The 19,680-nt window shown below is 32.7% G+C and overlaps 1 protein-coding gene across 1 annotated transcript in view; it reads left to right on the forward strand.

Annotated features, from left to right (window-relative positions):
* The first annotated feature begins 4,358 nt into the window (after positions 1–4,358).
* Positions 4,359–19,680, forward strand: part of LOC124354369 (neprilysin-2-like) — a 48,074-nt gene continuing 32,752 nt past the window's right edge. Inside the window, exons 1-5 of the mRNA XM_046804772.1 lie at positions 4,359–4,506; positions 9,986–10,033; positions 12,357–12,463; positions 17,113–17,251; positions 19,443–19,648. Coding sequence (XP_046660728.1) covers positions 4,455–4,506; positions 9,986–10,033; positions 12,357–12,463; positions 17,113–17,251; positions 19,443–19,648 — 552 coding nt within the window. The 5' untranslated portion in view covers positions 4,359–4,454. The remainder of the gene's footprint in view (positions 4,507–9,985; positions 10,034–12,356; positions 12,464–17,112; positions 17,252–19,442; positions 19,649–19,680) is intronic.

A 19,680-nucleotide genomic window follows, 5' to 3' on the forward strand; every position in this document is an offset into this window, starting at 1 on the left:
TGTGTGAGATAAAACCATTTATATTGGGGATTTATTGATAAAAAAGTCTCTATCGGTTTATTTTGATAAATTAAATACGGTGTGTTATCGTTAATATGAGATAAATAAAATATAATTGTAAATAGCTGATTTTTCTATAACATTTCTCAAAACGATGTAGCCTACTAAGGCGCTTCCAAATTGCATTTTATGATTGTGAGAACGTTATTTTGAAGTGGCAAAATGATCACTTTAATGTAAAATGGCAAAGGTGCATCATATAGTGCATACCGACTTACTAGGAAACAATTTTAAAATTTTCAAGTACTTAAATACTTTTTGAACTGGAAAATAGAACACTTTAATAAAACCTTTTGTTAATCTACTTTGATATTTTGCTTTTGTTCACTTTCAATATTTTTACAACAGGTTTAAAACAATGTTGACAGAATTAATCCTTTGAATTATTTTTGCATCACTTTGGAGAGCCATCTTAATCAACAGAAACTGCCAATAAAACAAGTTTGCTTATACAGGTGAGTTGAAGGGAGCGGAGTTGAAACGTGGCTGGCTAATAGCTTAACGAATTAACTGTCAGCGTGACAAAATAATGATCATTAACAATATTGTCCCTCTCTATTATATATATTATATAGTTATATATATATATATATACTGTATATATAATAAATATTATAATTACATTTTATAATATAAATATATAATTATATTTATTACTTCTGTGTAGAGCACCTGTAGAGGGAATTCGGAATGATGAGTCAGTCTTATCGGGGTATGTTCGTATTTGTTTCTACAGTGGGCTAGAAGACAAGAGTCAGGTGTGCGAGAGGGAGATTAGGTTCTGTGGGCACGATCTCTAGACTAACAGCCAGATATGTGACGACGCGAGGTGAGGCAGGTGACAAACTACGTGTGTGGAATTCCCTGTTTAACTTCTCCAATCATACCTACTAGTTAGTGAGTAAGTTTCGTTTCATTATTTCCAATTCTTCTAGTTTTAGGACAGTTAATGAGTAATTATGCATACATGGTTTCCACAATTTTTCTGACTCCTTATAGTAATAATACTGATTCGAAACGTTAATATACAGTTGTAAAGGTCCATGTTATCAATTCTGAAAAGTTTCTAATTTAACAGGTAATCTAAATTTTCTTTTATATTTTACAGTCATTTGTTTATTGTATAGATACATTTATTAAGAGTTCAATTACCTTTTAAAACTTTACCATACCCATTGCTATGTGCCACTGTTCTGTGCGAGATCTTATCAAACAGAATAAGGAGGAGAGACGGTACAATACAAGATCGGTTATACTGAGCGTAACAGTCACATACAGAAATTGAATCTACGGTATCACAAACACAAATCTAAATCCGATGCCCAAGAGTCTGAGGGAATTCTTAAATTCGATTTTCAAATTTAATTATAAATTTAGTTCATAGTGGGGGAAAAAAATCACTGCATTATTTTATTGTAAATTTAAGTCGAAAGGAGCGACATTTTGTCAAATGAAAAAAAGAACTGCAGTTATATTCTGTATGTACATATTATACATTAGATTTATGAAATATATTTTATTTTCGTTAAAACTGAGAATATTTGATTAGTAATTAAAGAAAAACTTATTATAGAAAAACAATATTATAGATAATAATTATATATATATATATATATATATATATATATATATATATATATACATATATTTATATATGTATATATATCATAATTACTATTTATCTAATAATATCCTATATATTTATAGGAGAAAACTTGTACCAATATAATTTCATTGATTATAATTCAGTTGGTTCTAGAAGTAAACGTTAGTAGATCCGATATCTGAGGCTGGATAGCGAAATAATTTTTGTGAGGTCTACAACGTTTCTAAATAGATAATGCTCACCAACCTATCGGTATGAAATGATGCTTGAGTGGTGAAGGCATGAAACAACACATGTTCACTAGTAGGTAAAATGAGCTCGAGGAACCAAAAAAGCGGATAGAGATGCTCCTTGTAACAGACATTCCCATATGTGGTTTCTGTTTTCAATCCTGATTACCTAAACATCTTCACCATTCATCTGGATGAAACGCTCACGTCACGCTCGCTTTATATCAACAGTGTACATCATTGACTTTGTATGTCACAATGTTATGAGATAAAATTATTCTTTCATTCCCACATGTTTATGTTTCCGTTTTATCATCACTATGCTTTTGTGTTCTTAGCAACAAAGAGGCCAAACCACATACCTAAGAATATCAACCTAGCATTGGTGATGTTATTTTAGAAATTGATTGTTCTTAGCTCTTTCATTTTATCAACGCATTTATTTTCAATAAATAATTTGTCTACGTCTTTGGAGGTTTCGATAAAGATGAGGTTCTCGAAATAAGGTGATGCATTTTGAATACAAATACAAATAGTGTTCATTAAATTATTACTTAATATACTAAGAGGGTATCTTACAGTAAAAAATAATAAATACATGTTTCGCAAAGCGATAACCTCCGGAACGGTTGGAAAAATTCGGCTAATTATTATTTTAAATATTCGTTGAAGTCCGAGGAAGGTTTGTGTTAGGAGAGAGAACAGAAGTTTTCTGGAAAACTTTAGAATTCGAAAAAGTAATGATAACATTTACTTTTAATAATCCATATTATAGTGTCACTAAACATCTGTTTACATTTTCAGCTGAAGGTAGTAAAAAAGGCTGAAAAACTAGTTTAGATTTCAATTTTAGAACGTTTTAAGTATGCAGTGCTTGATCAGTAGTGTCATAAAGATAGCAAAGGCAAACATCTAACTCTTACTCCAGATTGTGCCAGTGACGACTTTGGCATATTTATTGCATTTGTAATAGCATTTAAATACTGTTATAAAACCACCTTAAAGATCAAAACTGTGAGTGCTTGCATATAAGCTACTTGAACATGCGTGGCTTACTTGAAATTGTGTTAGGGCATTTTTAGTGACTAATAGAAAAATGAAATGAATGGACACTATCATGCTTCAACGAGCCATTATTTTCCAGACTGCAGTAAAAAAACAACAAGACTTCTATAACTCAATACCTGTTATAAACGATTACTTTGAAATGATGAAAAAGTTTCGTAAGGATTTCCCCCTTATACCGGAGGTTGAAGCTTTTAGACCGTAGTAGGCTTCTCAGTCCTTCGTATGCATTTATATTCCATTTATTATATTAGTCAGGACAACAAGGCATGGTCATCTAATTCTACGTAAAATACCTACTGGAAATACCTTAGACCCAAAGAAGATAACAAAGGCCGGAAGTGGACGCTTCGTGACCGAAGTAGGTTTCAGTAGGTTTCTGAAAACTACATATGTGTAATAAATGCATAGGTCTATTGGTCAGAACAAAAAGCAAATTCATATATGACACTGTAAAGGTTTCTTAGACCTATGTATATATTTCATTGATCGGGGCGGAAGGAAAGCTCTGCTTTGGCGTTTGATATGTAATCATTCGATCATCTGAATGTTCCTACATGCGCAAAACCCCCGCGCGTGCATAAGAGTCTGCCCCTAAAACTGTTTTAAAATTATTGTGGAGATATAATACATGTGGTTAATACCTTAACTTCTACTCTACACTAAGTGAGACCGAACAGAACGCTCAACATTTTCGCTGTAATAAATTTGTTGCAGTGAACGTGTTAAATTCTGATCATCTTAACCATTTAAAATTAAATACGAGTAATATGCAAATTGAATGCCTATTTACGTTCATATAATGCTGCATAATGTGTAGTCCATTATAAGTGCTTTAACTAAGTAGGTTACAGAATTTGCTTTTCAAAATTTCAAGCAAACCGCAGTTACAGATAAGTTAAATATAAAAATCAGATGTAATGATTTATATAATACCCATTGACAGATGGAGCATGGCTGCTGAGCGAATTGTAATGATGTGTTACGAAAAAACCTGGAGAAGTCTACTACATAAGGAGAATTAAATAGCAGGCGTTCAAACAAATAGTGGAGATGAGAAACCAGCATATTAAGTATATCGTATTTAAAAGTGCAGGATATACATTTTTAAATTGTTGCTAAGAAGAAAATTTGTTTTCTATGGTACAAAAGTAGGCAACACATATTTTAACAGTCTATTTGTGTTATACCAGGAATAAGTATTTCACATTAATTCTAAGTTTGTTGTGTTGCATTTTTCCTTTTTGCACATATATTAAGAGAAATAATTTAATAACGTATTGCAATGCATAACATAAATATGCCATTGGTTTTAAAGCGAGAACAAGGTGATTTGCCTAATTAATTAAGCTATAAAATGTATACAATCGACGAACACTGTTAGTGCACTGAAACGTAGACATATTAATGAAACTTGTTCTACAGCTTACAAAAAGAAACCTTTGTGTCAGTTTAATGGCAGCTTCGTATTAGAAATTTAGTTCGTGATCAATATGTTTGTGAGATTTCCGGTTATCGTTTTATTATTACTTCATTCAAAAATGGGTAAATACTAATTTTATATGATAGTTTAGTAATTAATATACACTTTAAACAAGGGGAACAATATAATTCAGCTTATTAATGACCTAATCATCTAGATTAGAATATAATACATAAATTTGTGTCAAATTTACATAAATAAACGTTAGAGATATCATATTACTCTGGACCACCGTATTAGTTAACTTAAGACGTTAATCCACAGTAACGAATATGTCAGCAAATTAAGTTATAACGGGGAAGAATCGTATTTATAAGAATTGTCTTATTCAGCAACAGTTGATAAAGAGATTTAAAAGTAAAATTAACATTTAATCTTGTACTTAGCATGCTTAAAACGAATTTCCAATGATGATCTATAAGATGTAAAAGTAGCTTTGTATTTAAAATCCAAATAAGTTTCTGCTCTTCCCCCATAAATAGGTGTGCAGTAATGTTCTCTCTCTCTCTATCTCTCTCTCTCTCTCTCTCTCTCTCTCTCTCTCTCTCTCTCTCCCCCCAAAAATCAATGCAACTTATAATGAAGCATATTATTTCACACTTGTTAATTATATAATAGCTTATTTAACAAAGAGATGCCGAATTGTTGGTAACTGGACCCAACTCTACAGTCAATTTTCTTAGAGTACCAGCCCTGAAGTATTATATTTACATACTTAATTTAATAGTATTAACATTAGGTGAATAATATCCGTTTAAGTAAATGTGTGCCAGAGCCACTGGTCGCTAACTTGTCATAAATAACATTTGTACAGACTTCACAGGGCTTACTAAACGAAAAAGATTATTAACACTCATTTAGAAATATTTAGTCAATAACTTGAAGCTGAGCATAGGAAGATGGTTCATTGGACATACGGCAACTTAAAAACTATTTGTAAAAGACAAAAATATTTTTTTCAAATTAAACATAGAAATTCTGATCCCATCAATTTTAAACTACCTGAGCAACTGGATATATGAGATAAAGGCAATCCGCTTATCCGGATAATCCCGATGATCCGTGCTCGGACAAGAGATTGTTTATCTCGGGTGCCACTGGGGAAACATTAGAGCTCGTTGTTTACTACTTGTCTCCCGCTGGATCCGTCTTATAATACACGACTGTTTCTGTGGATATTTGATCATTTCTCTAAAGCATTCAATCTTCTTCAATAAGTAGATAAATCTTAAAACATATTGTGTGAACAATATTCTTCAGTTACTCAATGATAATTTTCCATAACAACAGATTGTCGTAAAAATCTAGATTGGAAGTAAATTTTGAGTTCATTTCTCTCTCTCTCTCTCTCCCTCTCTCGGTTTGTAATGATAAGGCCGAGGCCTTAAAAGTCAAATCCCTAAGCAATTTCGTACTGCAAATGTTTATATATTAAGAGTATATAAACTTAAAAAAAAAATTATACAACTTGTTTCCCTAACTTACCTCTTATATAGTGGATATACTCATAAATACTAGTATTTAAATACATGCTTTTTCTCTCTCTCTCTCTCTCTTTTAGGATAAAATTCAAAATAAAAAAAATTATATATAAATAATAAGGTGGAAATGCAGCTGGTCCTGATCCATGTATGCGTGGTGTCTCCTGCTTGTGTGTTGATGTAAACCTCTCTGGGCCCCAGCCACAGTCACTGTTTGCTAATATTATAGATTTATATAGATTTAGATTTGTATAGATTCTATAGATCATATACAAATTGAAGTGTTCTTAAAATTGAGGAATTGTTAAAGGTGTTTACTTAAAACCGCTAAAGATACAAGTAATTGTCGTAATAGCATTATGACGTAATAAAAAAAGTTACAAACGTAGGTAATTGCTGTAATTGAAATCGTATTAGATATATGTAACCATTCTTTCTGATCTTAGAACTAAAAACGGAAGTAGATTTGATCACATTAATGTCTCAAATCTCTCAAATATATTTCTATAAAAGGCTGTCTGCAAAATTTATATGTTTTAAATTAGTCCATTATGAACATATATTTATATATGATCGAGAACGCCATTTACTCGTCGAAACAGTTTTTGAAGCGAAGGAGGTAGAGCTCCCAGGAAAAATCTTTTACACACAGCTTTTATAGACATCTATCGGGTACAGATATATAGTATACAAGTTACTCTGGACACATTTTAGTTTGATTAGATTGCAGGCTAAATTGACAAGAGAATGTTCTATTAGGACAAGTAATAAACATGAATAGCTCAAAACCTGATTTGGAACTAATGAAGTGAAGCTATAAAACCAATACTCAAATACTACAAACGTCTTTAGGATATAAGTTACTTTAAACAACATTATCGAACGTTTAGTTTGATTAGTGTCCACTAACGGTATTTTCCCAAGCCTTCTGTGAGAATTAGATGAATCCCTAACTCCATAATATTATATGTACAAATACTCTGAATTCGTAGTTTTGTATAGCCTTTAACCAAGTATATCCGAACACGGAGTTTTGGAGCCTTTTCAGAAGGTGGGATAGAAGCACAGGTAAACAATGTTTTCTACAAGCTTTATAATTGCAGTTTTGAACTACAATTGGTATGAATTTTCTATGAAACTAATCATAGATTTGATATATTTTATTTGAAGAGTTTTAAAAAGCCTGGAGTTAACAGAAACCTGCCCAAAAGTGGAAGGTCCTGCAGAATGAGAATTCCCATGGCCAGAAACTGTCAAATGTAAAAGCTGCAAGAAGCTGCTTGTTATAAATAAATTTCTTGTAGCTCCTAGGAGGCCACACACAAGCCGCAATTAAATCACACGAACATTTATTTTATTAAAAATTAGCAAATTCTTAAGATCTTAATAATCAAGGTTTATAAGTTCTCTTCTGTCTCTGAACTCTCTCCTATGCTCAATCTTTTGAAAGTTATAGATTTTATGGATTGGAACAACAATTACTATTTTTAAACTTACTTTCTGGGGAAATGCGTTAAAATTCGTAATAATTACCTGTGTTTCAGGGATCTATACTTTAACATCTAATTTTCCCCATTGATGGTGTTCCAAAATATATTGAGAGCCGTTTACCAGGAACATGAAACCTTCCGTCACTATTTTCTAGGATGATAACACCTTTTTTGTAAAGAACTGTCACTTTAGATCTCTGTTAGAACAGTTTACATCCATGTCGTCTTAATTTTGCGACTGGTTCTGATCATTACCCTGTTCTTAAACTTTTGTAAAACAAATGCTGTTGAATTTTATTTCCGAACATCTTAAAATGTTCACAATAATTATAAATTAGGTGACAATCCAATAAATATAACTTTTTGTCTAAGTTCTTTTTAGGGGACCATCTTGATTTTGATCCTTTGTAAGGATAATATATGATCCAAGCAGCTAAATTAAAATTCGTTCCTCCTGAGGCGCCTTTCTACTTTTGTGTCCGGCAAAGTTAGGATTGTGTGGGGAAATAGACCAGATGAAAGCTGTAGAGAGCGTTTTCGTGGGGTCATAAACTTTGGTTTCATCTCTCTTTCCACTTTACAATGTTTCTTTTTCAAAATACAAATCTGTTTTTACATTTATACAATAATCATAACAGACATAAATGACTTATTTTCAGTCAGATTAAGACTCAACGTTGTCAAAAAGTCTATTTAATATTTTTTCTTAAACTGTACAATTTAATTCCAAGTTTAATCCAGATGCAAACAAATTTAAACAGTTTTAAAAGGGATTTAACGGCTTATTTGATCGGGAAACCGGAAAGCTTTCTACATTTTCAAAAGAACTCTCGTGATACTCATGTCTCTTTTGTGATACCTGTGTTTAGTAGTAAAGATACTTTTAAAATGTTTATATTTAAATAATACTCTTAAAAAAATGTAATCTGTTTACTTATAAATGGCATAATTTATTGTAAAACCTCTTGTTTAATAACTTTTGTGCAGTTATTCCTTATTTTTGTTTTGTTTAGACTTGCACAGAAAAACATTGAGTTCTATTATGTGAATACATTATTCTGATTCTGAAGCCGCGGGGATGACAGAGACTGGGATATTATGAGACCTCCAATGTCTGAGAGGTTAAGAGGCCAGAAAACTTACAAATAAAGAGAAATATAGGAATACCAATTTTTCAGCATCTGGCATGGATTGTTTCTGATTAAAAAAAAATATTAATGTGGAAGTGTCATGGGAATTTCCATAACCAGAATCAGAATTTACATTTTAAATGTCTACTACAGAGGTCTTAACATTTTGGTTTGAGCATGGAGCGTCGATCAGAGGCATTAAAGGTCCATTGGTAGTGGGAAGGTCACATGCAATACTTGAAAATAACTGAAAGTTTAGTAAAATTTTGGTATCTTAATTTTTATGTTTTTCATTTTATAATTACAAAAATATTGCCTTATATATTATAGAATGATAAAAAGAACCCTGATATTTACGTCCTCTCGAATGAAAGATTTTAAATTCATTCTGAATATCTTAAGATATTATTTTTAATTATTCTTAAGATACTTTAAGATCTTATGAAGGAGAATACCAGAGAAAATACTCTCAACACAGGTAAGGGTATTAAGAGAGAAGAGATGGGACTCACGCTATCTTGATGAACCTTGACCGCTAAATTCGTGATTGGTTCCTTACAAGCTTACCAACTTTATCACATGGGGTATATTAAAAAACTGCTTGGTTCTTGAAGAGCCTGTAATTATTATAGTAATCTTGTAGTACAAGTATTATTATGTTTATATGACTGCATATTAAGAATGCGTTGTTTTCTTGATAGACACGATTGTGTGCTAGAAGCTAAAACCGCTGCACTCCGAGACATCAATGATTGACGTTCTAGGAAGTAAAAATTCTGCTTTATGGACATGAAGTTCACACGATCTAAGACTTGTAAGATGTGCACTCCTGTGCGACATCAACATCCGTACTTTAATACGTAGATTTCTGCACACGGAGACATCAAGATGCCGTGTTCTAAGCCGCCAACAAAGCATTATCAAACATTGAATTTCTACGCTGTAAGAATGAAATATTTTGAAATCGCGATCCTGTGCACATTCATTCTTCTCGGACGTAGATATTATGCACTCCGAGACGTCATGGTTTTAAACTGGAAGTTAATGAGCTTAAGTGCTCTTAGATATCGAAATTGCAAGCAAGATATCATACTTTGAAATTTCGTGCTAAGTAATAAAATGAACAATGACATTTTTATATTTTATCGTAAGAAAATTGACATTTATTGACAAAATTGTAGCTACAATATTGATAAATAGATGTTTTATAATATGGAATGAATTCCACTAAGAACTGGTAAAATGGCTGTAGTTAAAAAAGAGGATTTATTATGAAGACATAACGTAAATTTACGTTAAATAGTTCAATTGCAATGTACTCATGGTAATAGCTGATATCTACCAATCGTCAAATATAATAATTTTTTTTATCAACACGATTAAAATGTAAATGCATTATTGAAACTTACAAATACGATTTTAAAAAGTTGTTATTTACAGGTAAATCAAATCGATCGGTGTGTGTAACAGATGGATGTATACGGACTGGTAAGACACATTTTGATCAAAAATATGGTAGAGTAGTATTTTAAACCCATTTTAGTTTTTAATAGTTTTGTATTGTATTTTTAGATGTAGAACTATTATTATTTGTATTGTTTGGAAATTTGAATGTCATTTACAACTATCATGACACTACGATTAAAATAAATTAGAGATTGTGAAGCCTTTGCTTACATAAGTGCCTTAAGGTATCTGTCCTTAAAAATTCATCAGTGATTTTAGCTCCTTCTGAAATCACTTTAAACGTAGTCTATCAGTTAATCATATACAAAATAAGTATATTACAGTGTAAAAAAGTCCTTTTCAACCATATAAAATAACTAATCTCTGTATAAAAAAATTAAAAGAGCAATATTTTTGTACGTAGTAGTTAAGAAATAATAAAAATTTAATCATATATACAATAGTAATAGAATTCTGCAACCAACTGCTATTATCGCAAAAATATATTCTCAACAAAAATGTTTCAATAACGTTCTCTCAAGTGAGATCAGGGGGTCCATTATACTTCCATATTTTGGAAATGTTTACAGATTTTATATGAATTTTTGGTGATTTATTTTAATTTTTCAACATCATTGGAAACGAAACTAACCTCACCCCAATAAGTAATCATGAGTAATTATTCCCTATTGTTAATATCAACAAACATCAGTAATCAAACAAATAAGAAATCAAAAATGAGTATTTTTGTGACTAATACAGACAATAAAATGGTACATTGAGTGGTCTCTTGTTTGGAAACATAGCTAACCTTATCTTAATAAGTAATACGAGCTCGTAAATGACATTAGCAGGCTCTTTCTTGAACTGCAAGTTTCTAATGTTCGCAGATGATGTAAAGATCTTCCAGGATGTGTTATTACTTCGATAGCAGTATTCTCTTCAAGCTAACTTGAATAATGTTGTTTTGTTGTGTGAGGAGAACGCTATGCGGTTGAATGCGGCCAAGTATCAAGTGATGACGTTTGGTAGATCTAAATCTTTTACTTACTTTTGATTACCATCTGCATGGAGGCCTGCTAAAGAGGGTCACTATTGTGAGGGACTTGGGGATGTGATTTTCACCTAGCCTTCATCCAGGAGAGCAAATATCACTTATGTACGCTAAGGTGAATACAGTACTTATTGCTCATGCACCAAGGAATGATTTTTCACCTGGTACCATCAAGTTACTGTACGTGAAACTTATGCGCCCTATATTAGAATATGGGTCTGTGATTTGGCACCTTATCGGATTGAACATTGCTGTTCACTTGCTAATGTACAGAGACGCTTTATTTGTTTGATAGGTGTTAGGAGTGGTGTTAATTATTCTGATGTCAACGTCCATGAAATTGCTAATCAGCATAGTGTCATCTCCCTCTCTTCCAGAAGAATTGCTTTGGATCTGATTTTCCTATTCAAGGTTGTTAATGACTTATTTGACTGCCCCGAGCTCCTTCAGCTGATCAAAATCCACATTCCGCAGAAAACTCGCCTGATGCAGACTTTGATCAAACATCAGCATGAAATCGCGTATGCCTACCACAGCACAATCCCTCGTCTGATCAACTTACGTTCTAGGTCGTTATATTATTTCTTAACGTGTTGTAAACTTTAAAATCTATATTTTGTTGTTCTATGTGTTGTTATTGTTAATTATGATACCTGATATAGTCTATCCATGTTATTTATTATCATGAGCTTACTTGTTGCTTTATGTTTATGTACGTTTACGTTGGTTCTTTGTTACTGTTATGTTATCCACTGCTATTATTGTTAATACTGTTATTGTTATTATTATTTATATGATTTTCCTCTTATTACCATTATTTATTCAATCCTTGTTTATAGCCTTATAATTTCACATGTTGGTTGGCGTGCTTGCAACAAGTTATTATTTTATTCTTTGTTGACACTCTTGTATTGTTTTTCTATAATTTATATTGCCATATTAAAATCCATATCTGTAAAAAGGTATACTATAGTTGATAAATAAATAAATTATTAAATCCTCCTAAACAATTATTTTCATACTGCCGTCACTAACAAACATAGGTAATCACACAAATGTTAAAACATTGTTTTTGAGTTGAAAATTCGTTATAACTATATATTTCAAAGAACAAAGTTATCAAAATTCTCAAATTAAAATGTCGAATTTTTATCAAAAATATGTTAATATAGAGAAGAAGGCATTAAATGATAAAATATAGGTTTTAAGACGTATGTATGTGACTAATCTCTATGTAAACTACTCTATATAATTGTACACGCCTGTGTACATTCTATTCTGTATATTCCACGATAAGGAGTATGTCAACAGCTCAGAGAATACTGGACCACATGGACCCCTCTGTCAGACCGTGCGATGACTTCTACAGATTTGCTTGTGGTAAATTCCTTCGCACCGCAGTGATACAAGATGATAAGGTATGTTATTTATTCTTGAAATAATATTATATAAATGGTAGAAATGTTAAAACTGTTTAATACTAGGGATTAATCTGTTTTTTATTATTGTAAGTAAACCACCTAAATGTTATACAATGATTTAAATAAAGGTTAGAGATATTTTGAAATGTTATCTTTGTCAGTCACTTTAGGTTTGCATTCAAACTTAAAAATATGCGATTACAAAAATACTGGCATTTGACAGAAAAAATTATATTCCATATCACTAAGCTTAAACTATGAGGGATAATATCCGAAACGATTAGGCATTTATTGTGTAAACAAATAAGAAGATATATTAGTTTTAATGCGGTGTGAAATTGCCCCTGTTGTATAATTTTAGTATACCCTAATACGTGATAATACTGTACATACAGTATGAGTGAAGCTGTGTTAGTATGTACCGTTTTTATAGCACATATATTTTAAATTTATATGGAGCAAATACTTTATAAATTAAACAACTTTTCGGAAATACTTGCTTTATTCCGAAATTTAAGTTCACCCAAAAGTTTACAAAGTTTACAAACTTTTGATTCAATTTTCTTCAAATGTCACTCAATCGAACAAATCTAATTAAGAGTCTGATTAAAAGGTATTAAAATTAAAATTAAACTAAAAATGTATACTTCTCCAAAAATGGTTTAAATTAACAAAACAAAATAAAAAGTTCTCTTCTCAAAATACTCAAAATTAATATAACACAAAACTTGATATTTACTTTATGACCAAAATTTAATTCACAATACTTCAAAAATTGAATTAAATTTTCAGACTCTGAAAGATGGGAAACTTTAGAAATTTTAATTACAGTATTATAAAATAAAAGATATTAACTATACGCTGGTACGGGACTTACTACTTTGAAGATTACGGAGGCAGATCAGAAAATTAAACGCACTAAAGATTTAAATACTTGAACTTGAATTTACACGCGATAAATATTTACTCTAAATCCCAACTATAGGGTTAGAGAAAGAAATTCAGCATCTAACTCGACCGGTACACCTTCTCGTCGTGGCTTCAAGACTGGACTGACTACTTCTCTCCCTCTCCAGGCTTGCCGGGTCGGAACGTAGACCGATCAGCTGATTACCGGTCCAACTGAACAAACAATGTCCACGCACCGCGTCTAGTTAACAGGAGCCTACTTCCTACCGCGATTCAGCATAAAGAATTAGAACTATGGTACATATTTTCCCTAGCCCGAAGCTGCAATCACGGTAGGAACCTAAACCTTTAAACACTCATCCCGGACTAAGTACAATAATATCCCTCCACATGCACACTTTTAAATAACAATTCTTTTGTACTTATCACTACGTGGAGGCTGTGATGTGTAGTCCGAGGGGTGATGTGGTAGGAGTGTCCGACGTCCAGTGTGGCTCCCCAGGTAGCCATCGCAGAGGGATGTGGTAGGTGAGGAGTCGAGGCAGGTAGCTTCTCCAATGATTGTGCGGCCGGTGCAGTGCGGCGGCCTCGTTGATCTCGTGGTTGGCTGGCTCTGGTTCGCTAATAGCACTGCTACCTGCTCCTCCAATCTAATAACAATTTCAGCCAGCGAGGCATTGAGCTCTTGGAGGACAATCCTTTTACAAAATATTCCCTCCGTATAATTGTATGGCTGTCAGTCTTTCACGGTGTTCTTATTGTACGCCTGCGCCAGTGTCACGAATGTAAACCATTACCAGATGTTGTTAATTACAATACAATACAATCAATTTACAGGGATTACAATGGCACAATAATCAATTGTTTATACACAATAAACCTCATATAGTGATAAAAAACAATATTACCCTGTCCTTCTACATTTGAAGGAACAGGGAAGAAATATCACTATCAATACAACTCATTGTATACCAAAAAATATTACCCTGTCCTTCTCTATTGGAAGGAACAGGGGACAACAACACCACAACATTACCAAAATTACCCTGTCCTTCTACATTTGAAGGAACAGGGAAGAAATATATCTCATGATATATCACAATACCTCTGTGTATTAATTTCATACACCATTAATGCCATTCATTGTCCCTGAAAATTACATGGTTTACAACAACACTCCTATCACACACTTACACTGGCATTTTATATTATGACTTCTCATCTTAGCCATACAATTGCTGAAATAAAAACGTCGTCACATCACCCTTTTATATTCCAATATTTATTTGTATTATTATAATTAACTACTGGACTCTCATACTTAACTTGTTTTGTGTTTTGGGCCAAATTAATACATAATTATATAATCAATTCTTGAAGTTAATTTAGAAATAAATTATATTGCCAATTTTATTGTTTTAGACCCATCTTCAATTCCTTTTCGACAATATAATTGTGCTGAAAATAAAACATACTGACCTTTGCCCCGGGCTAATGTTTATTGAGTTTTCAAATTTCACATTTTTCAAATTTTGTATTTAAATTTAAATTTTAATTTTGAAATATGCACCTTTAAAGAAAAACAACCTATCTTTACTTTTAGAACCAAAAAAGACATTTTACCAGGATCAATATTTCCTTGTTATTTCTGATAAGCATTTAACATGAAAATATTCAATCATATTGCCCAGTCCTATCTTTACTGCCGTGTCATAAACTCTTTCACTTATCGGGCCCACTTAGTTTTCACTTATCAGAGTCACTTCGCTTTCACTTATCGGGTTCACTTGTAATAAAACTTTACGATACGGACTCTTACTAACAAATACTCTTACAACGGGCAGGGGCATAGGCACATCCGGACCTTTTTATATTTACACAGGAAACTTTCACAATAATCCTATCTCCTGCCCTCATTGTTATTGACCTTTCATAACCATAATTATTTTTATAACCCCCTTTCAGATTACAAGCCCTGTCCCTAATATTAAATTTCAAAGTGGACCTTCACATTTTCCTAACATTCACATAGTGTCGTTTTCGAAAGTATTTCCGCCCCTAAAATTTATTTCAAATATTAATTCCTTTTTGAGCAACAGATCCACATGCGCTAGCTCCATTTTTATTTTAAAATAATTTTCTTAAAATAAATCGAATATTCCAAACTCACAATATTATTCTAAGTCCTAAGTCTTACTCACTACACAAAATTATGCAGGTTTATACACAATGTTCAAGTTCATACAAGTCTTATACAAGTTACACACACTTTCATGAATTATACAAGTTTATACCAGTTTACAAGTTCTTTCCTGTAAATAACCTGTTGTACAAGTTTATGCTCAAAAAGAAAAAGCAGATTGGCGCAAATTATGTACCGTTTTTATAGCACATATATTTTAAATTTATATGGAGCAAATACTTTATAAATTAAACAACTTTTCGGAAATACTTGCTTTATTCCGAAATTTAAGTTCACCCAAAAGTTTACAAAGTTTACAAACTTTTGATTCAATTTTCTTCAAATGTCACTCAATCGAACAAATCTAATTAAGAGTCTGATTAAAAGGTATTAAAATTAAAATTAAACTAAAAATGTATACTTCTCCAAAAATGGTTTAAATTAACAAAACAAAATAAAAAGTTCTCTTCTCAAAATACTCAAAATTAATATAACACAAAACTTGATATTTACTTTATGACCAAAATTTAATTCACAATACTTCAAAAATTGAATTAAATTTTCAGACTCTGAAAGATGGGAAACTTTAGAAATTTTAATTACAGTATTATAAAATAAAAGATATTAACTATACGCTGGTACGGGACTTACTACTTTGAAGATTACGGAGGCAGATCAGAAAATTAAACGCACTAAAGATTTAAATACTTGAACTTGAATTTACACGCGATAAATAATTACTCTAAATCCCAACTATAGGGTTAGAGAAAGAAATTCAGCATCTAACTCGACCGGTACACCTTCTCGTCGTGGCTTCAAGACTGGACTGACTACTTCTCTCCCTCTCCAGGCTTGCCGGGTCGGAACGTAGACCGATCAGCTGATTACCGGTCCAACTGAACAAACAATGTCCACGCACCACGTCTAGTTAACAGGAGCCTACTTCCTACCGCGATTCAGCATAAAGAATTAGAACTATGGTACAAGTACGCACGCAGGCTATGTTACATGTAACATCTAACACAACTTAATATACATACAGTGATGCCCGTGTATGAGTGAAGCTGTGTTAGTACGCACGCATGTGCGTGTGCACTAACACACATGAGGCTATGTTACATGTAACACCTAACACAACTTAATATACATACAGTGATGCCCGTGTATGAGTGAAGCTGTGTTAGAACGCACGCATGTGCGTGTGCACTAACACACATAAGGCTATGTTACATGTAACATCTAACACAACTTAATATACATACAGTGATAGAGTGTAAAATTTTTTGGATACTTCTACAGGGGTAAGTAGTGCATTATTTACTTTTGAATTTGGGATGTATATATCTCAGTATGTATGGTCTTTGAACAATATTTTAATAATCGTACTAATTGTATCTTACAAATTTGTCATAAGGGTCATCTTTATTGTAGACGAGTATTTAACGAAAAGCAGTGTCGTACTAATTGTTACTAACTATTTGTTTTATCATACATATCTCAAATAAAAATGTAAATATATTCGATACTTTTACTCATGAGAATAGTGTTATTATAGGTAGAAAACGGTGTGTTTGTTCAAGTTGACGATGCATTAAGTAAACTATTGAAGAATATGCTCCTCGAGAATTCGTCACCCACTGAGCCACATCCTTATAAATCAATGAAACAGTTGTTTTCTATCTGTTTGGACGAAAGTAAGTATTCGGTAATTAAGTAAGTGCTACCTTATTTTGGCCTTCTGTATTTAGTTGTATAATTAATTTAATTACAGTGAAGTCTTTATATTCTGTATCAATAGTCTTAAGAACATTTTAATAATAATTTTTTTGAGTTTTTGGTAAATTAAAATGTTTGGATTATTAATAAAATTGTAGCTTATAATTTCACTTACAATAAACAATACAAGATATCATTGAAGTTCCATATCTTATGTTGATACTAATAATATTTAAACTCAGCGTGTTTGTATAGAGATTGGGTAAGATAAAATATCCAAGCTCCCCGAAGGCAACTTTACACGCATCACTGGGTTTTATTTTCGAAATTATTCTTACAACTTTTTTGTGTTCTAAATACTTTATCAAATTTGTATTTAGGATAGCTGCCCCATAGTCTCAAACCGTAGGTCAAATGTGGATGTACTATGCCAAAGTAGGATGTTTTCAGTACATCCAACGAGCAAAATTTTGCTAGATTGCGTAAGACATAAGTGCCTGAGGCAACCTTTGAGCCCAACTCTGTCAATGTGATCGCTCCAGGTCAGTCCCCGGTTTAGGTACATCCCCAGAAACTTGGTGGATTCGGCTTCATCTAGGATAGCTTCATCCGCCATCACAATTGGTCTGTATTCGTCTTCTTGTTGACGGAGACAAAATTTGATTACGTTAGTTTTGGCATAGTTAGTTTTCAGATTTATATTTGAAAAGTGCTTGATGCATGCGTTTAGTTCAATAAAGGCTCTGATCTCAAAATCTTGTTTCGTATTTGATCTGATTCAGAGAGTCTTATCGTCCGCATATTGAATCGCCTCTCAATCTTGAATTGATGAATTCAATCTGTTGACGTAAATGAGAAAAAGTATGGGCCCCAAAATTGAATCATGCGGAACACCGTACGTAATTTTTACTTTGCCTGACAGGGTGTTTGCGATTTACACACACTGATCTCTGCCACTGACGTATGACGAAAGACATTTGTGCGGCTGACCTCGGAAACCACATGTCCATAACTAATGCAACAGTGTCCCATGATGCACACAGTCGAGAAATATGCTGAGCACTTGTTCTCGCCTCTTCAAGCCATAAAAAAACAGTCAATGGGTTTTGTTACTGCATCATTAGTCGATTTGTTTTTCATTAATTTGTATTGCTCGGGATTTAAGAATTTCAAACCGTTCAAGAAAACCTTTCCGAAAATTTTGCTCATGACCGGAAGAATGGAAACAGGACGATAATTACTTGCGATGCAAGGATAATCCTTTTTAGAGATCGAAACCACTCTTGCTGTATTCAAAGCCGAAGGGAAAACGCCTTGGCCGAAGGACAGTTTTATCAGTTCAGAAAGTGGTGTCAATATGTGCTTCATCAACGCTTGATCAGCCATACTGACATTCTGTTTATGTCGCTGGACTTCTTCGTCTTGAGGTCCCTCAAGACGACTGCCATCTCCACCTCCCCTACAGGGAACAGAACCATGGAAGAGACCGGTCTCACTACTAAATTTTCAATATGGTTGTCACAAATGAAAGATGTGCTTGATACAGCCACAGTCGAAAAAAATATTGAATTCGCTAGGCACTAGAAAGGGTTCGTCTGTTAATTTACCGCCCATTTTTAGTTTCGGATTTCATTGTTTTGAGTGGTTTGTTTGTAATTTAACGCATTTTATGAAAACTGTTTTGCGTTCTCTATTTCTTGTTCAACATCCCGTGCTTTAGCTGTTTTTATTTCCTTGCGATAATTTTGTTGAAATGTTCTACAAAATATAATTTTTTTTTAATTTTCGTTATTAGAATTTAAATAACTGAATGGTAAAATTTGAGCCTTTCTCTGAAGTAGAGAATATCCTGAGTAATCCATGTATTACTCTTTCTTTGAGATCGCTCCTTTATCATTCTATATAGGCAAGTGATATTTAATTAATAATTAAGCCAGTTATTGAATGCAATGAATGCTTCCTCTAAGTGTTCTTTTTAGAGGAATCTGTTAAGAATTTTAATACTTTCGTTTTTAAATCTCTTTTAAATTTAGCTGAAAAAGGTTCAAATTTTGGATTGAATTTTTTTATTATTGTTTCCTCTGCGAAATGGTCAGAGATGCGACAGTAATGCATAGAAACACACCTTCCTTATTTAGTGACACTTGTAAATGATTTTCAATGCTTCAGAAAAGATTAATGACAGAGGCGTCAGTCACGCTGTCTCAAGACTCCAGGCTGCTGGAGGATGGCCTGTGCTGGGTAACTGGAGTGAGATCGGCTGGAACTTCCAGGACACTGAAATAAAACTGAGAAATCTCTTAATCGGTGGTGGCAGCCTCTTTAGCATCTCCGTAATTGTGGATTTAAAAAACACTAGCAGACATGTCATAGGGGTAGGTGATTGCTACATTTAGATATAATATAC

The sequence above is a fragment of the Homalodisca vitripennis genome, chromosome 2, assembly GCF_021130785.1.
Source record: "Homalodisca vitripennis isolate AUS2020 chromosome 2, UT_GWSS_2.1, whole genome shotgun sequence".
In the NCBI taxonomy this organism is placed as follows: Eukaryota; Metazoa; Arthropoda; class Insecta; order Hemiptera; family Cicadellidae; genus Homalodisca; species Homalodisca vitripennis.